The 2,844-nt window shown below is 41.6% G+C and overlaps 1 protein-coding gene across 1 annotated transcript in view; it reads left to right on the top strand.

The window, feature by feature from the left end:
- LOC102205061 (hydrocephalus-inducing protein homolog) overlaps positions 1-2,475 on the top strand; it is a gene marked incomplete at its 5' end in the record, with an annotated part of 3,949 nt that extends 1,474 nt beyond the window's left edge. The window contains 5 exons of the mRNA XM_005755543.1: positions 323-473; positions 554-784; positions 911-1,135; positions 1,347-1,628; positions 2,035-2,475. Of these exons, the coding sequence (XP_005755600.1) occupies positions 323-473; positions 554-784; positions 911-1,135; positions 1,347-1,628; positions 2,035-2,244 (1,099 nt within the window). The remainder of the gene's footprint in view (positions 1-322; positions 474-553; positions 785-910; positions 1,136-1,346; positions 1,629-2,034) is intronic.
- Between the last annotated feature and the right edge of the window lie 369 nt (positions 2,476-2,844).

Here is a 2,844-nt window from a genome sequence, read left to right as displayed (position 1 = left end):
AGCAGCTGCTCTACTCTGAGCCCCTCCCGGATGGCCGAACTTCTCACCCTATCTCTAAGGGAGAGGCCAGCCACCCTTCGGAGGAAGCTCATTTAAATCATTTGTTAAAAATCTGTTATTAAATATTTAGCAGCAAAATATACCACTGTCTTTACCAGCTAGTTTTTTTTTAAAAATATGTGTATGCTGCCTAAACTGACCCAGAGATAAAAACTGTAGCTGGGTGAAGTGGAAATCGAAAATTTAAATATTCTAGCACTTTAATAAAAAGTGGAGGGAATCATCTCAGTCATGTCATGAATGTTCTCATCTGTGTTCTCAGGTTCCTTGTGCAGCTAGAGATAGTGAAGCCTGATAAACCAGATGCTACAGTGTCCCTCAGGGGCATCAAGTTCATCGATGTCCCCGCCCATGCTAACAGGGACTATGAAATGTCTTTCTTTACATATACAGAGGGACAGTTTAACACCAAGGTTTGATCAAACATTACACATTTCCAGATCTGAACTGACATTTGTTACCCATCATGACATCCTTTGATCTTTTTCTTCAGGTGACATTCCGTCACCATGAGACAGGTGAGTACTTGTTCTACCTCGTTACCTTCAAAGCCACGTCTCCAGGAGTCCTGTCCACCATAGAGTTAGTGACACCAGTTCGCCGGGCGGCCTCAGCCACCGTTCAAGTAGAGAACCCCCTGACCACAGCTTCCTGCCTCACCACTGAGTGTAAAAGCCGTGATATCATTGTCCCACCTCAGCACACGGTGCCAGGCCAGTCCAAGGTGAATACTGAATGCGTCTTCCATCATACTTGGAAAACAAACAAACAAACAAACAAAACCCCTAACTGTGTTTCCATAAACAAACTCTAATAGGCACTGTCTGTGAATGCCTGCCTTTCCTTTTAGGGTGTTTTGCCTTTCGAGTACAAGCCTCTGCAAGCAGGCGAGTCTACAGCACGGCTAACTTTGTTCAGCAGTGAGCTGGGCCACTTCCACTATGATCTGCTTCTCAGAGCTCTGCCTCCAGCACCAGAGAAAACTGTGCACTTTAACGCTTTACTGGGCCGTGGCCACACCGTCACTGTAAAGTTTATCAACTATGCCCGCTTCAAAACCACGTACTTCTGTAAGGTAAAAACAAAACAAAGAAGAAGAAATAGCCCTCTTCTGTCTTTGTATACGTTCATGCTAGGATGACTTTATATGCATTCAGTGTCAGCCTTCATCACTTCTTAAGACACCTTTTTATGTATTCTTTATAATTTGTCAACACACAACTCAGTGTCTGTATCTTTCTGTCAGTTTTAAACAGAAATTTTCTTGTGTTATCTCTCTCCTCCAGACTGATTACCCAGACTTTATCGTGGACAAGAGTATGAGTGTAACTCCGGGTTTCCACGTGGGCTCAGAGGCCAGTGTGGACGTCTGTTTTGAGCCTTCTCAGCTGGGAGAAGTGAAAGGCCAGCTCAGCCTGTCTTCAGGAGTTGGTGGAGAATACATATTTCCCTTACATGGGTTATGCTTGCCCCCCCAGTCTCAGGGCCCATTCAGCATTAAAGCTGGTGGGAACATCATCATCCCCTTCAAGAATGTGTTCCTGCAAACCACAGCTTTCTCTTATCTGGTAAAGACCAAGTAGAATTTGTGAAAATGGGCACAGTGAGAAAACCAGATCAAGCAGTGGCGTAAAACTAAAAATGTCTTTTATGTCAAGTGATTTCCAACGTACTAATTCAAACACATCAAAAACAGGCAATATTATTAAAAACAGGGATGTTTTACGGAGGAGTATTTACACTGGGTTCACTGCGACACCATAAAACATATTAAATTTAGCCTGGAACAGATTGCAGAATTGTGCAACCCTGTCTATGTTTCAACAAATTTGACTCCTGTGTCTCTTTGATACAACTTTCACTTTAGCATGTTTTTTTTAGCAATGATAAATGCTTCAGTTTAATATATGTGCTTCACTTAATAGTACATCTTATTTTGATTTTATGTAACCTGAACCCTGTTTATGCCTATAGGTTGACAACCACCATTTTACAGTCAAAGGAGGGGGAAGCATCAAATCCAAAGAGACTCAAAACATCCAGGTGTCCTTTGAGGCTCCTCCAGATGGCTCTCCAGGTCCGTGGTTTGGCACCTTGACCATCTCCAGCCAGTTCTCTGAGGGCCACAGGAAGCCTTTCTCATGGGTCTATTACCTGAAGGGCCACCGCCCCGAGTCATTATAGAAATATGCAAATATAATAGGACACAGATGCCAACATGAGTCAATGAGAAATGTAGCCCTTGATTGCCAGATTTTACTGTGCTCCAGTTGCATCTGCTGACAAATGATTTATTTGAAGCTTTATTAATGTCTTATTGCCAAAATCCAGAATATCTCCTTGTGTATTGTGTGATTTCAATAATTAGCTGACAACCCTGTTAATAAATATTTAACAATTAACTGAATAAATCCTGCAAAGAAAATTTGGAGATGCCTGTTACTGCACATTTATTACCACATGGGCTCAATCATGAGGTGATTTGAACAGTACATATGCTCCAGTGACCCATAACCAATATGTTAACTTTTAACTGTGACTGAATTTATCCAAACTGGCCTGTTTGCTCATAGATACATGGCACATTTGTCACGGTTCTGGGTCAGTTTGACCCAGTATTTTGAGTTGTTATGTTTTGGTGTGTTTTTGCATTTTGGATTCTTTTCTTATTATTATGATGATGATGATTATGACTCTATGTTTCAGTTATTCTTGTTTAGGGATTAGTTCGTAGGTTTTGTGTTCTCATGTTTATTGCAGGTTTAGTTCAGTGTCTAGTCTGTC

Source organism: Pundamilia nyererei, unplaced genomic scaffold (genome assembly GCF_000239375.1).
Source record: "Pundamilia nyererei isolate P.nyererei 1_Seehausen unplaced genomic scaffold, PunNye1.0 scaffold01837, whole genome shotgun sequence".
NCBI lineage: Eukaryota > Metazoa > Chordata > Actinopteri > Cichliformes > Cichlidae > Pundamilia > Pundamilia nyererei.
Note: the sequence above shows the minus strand (reverse complement) of the source record. Positions and strands in the feature narration are given on the sequence as shown.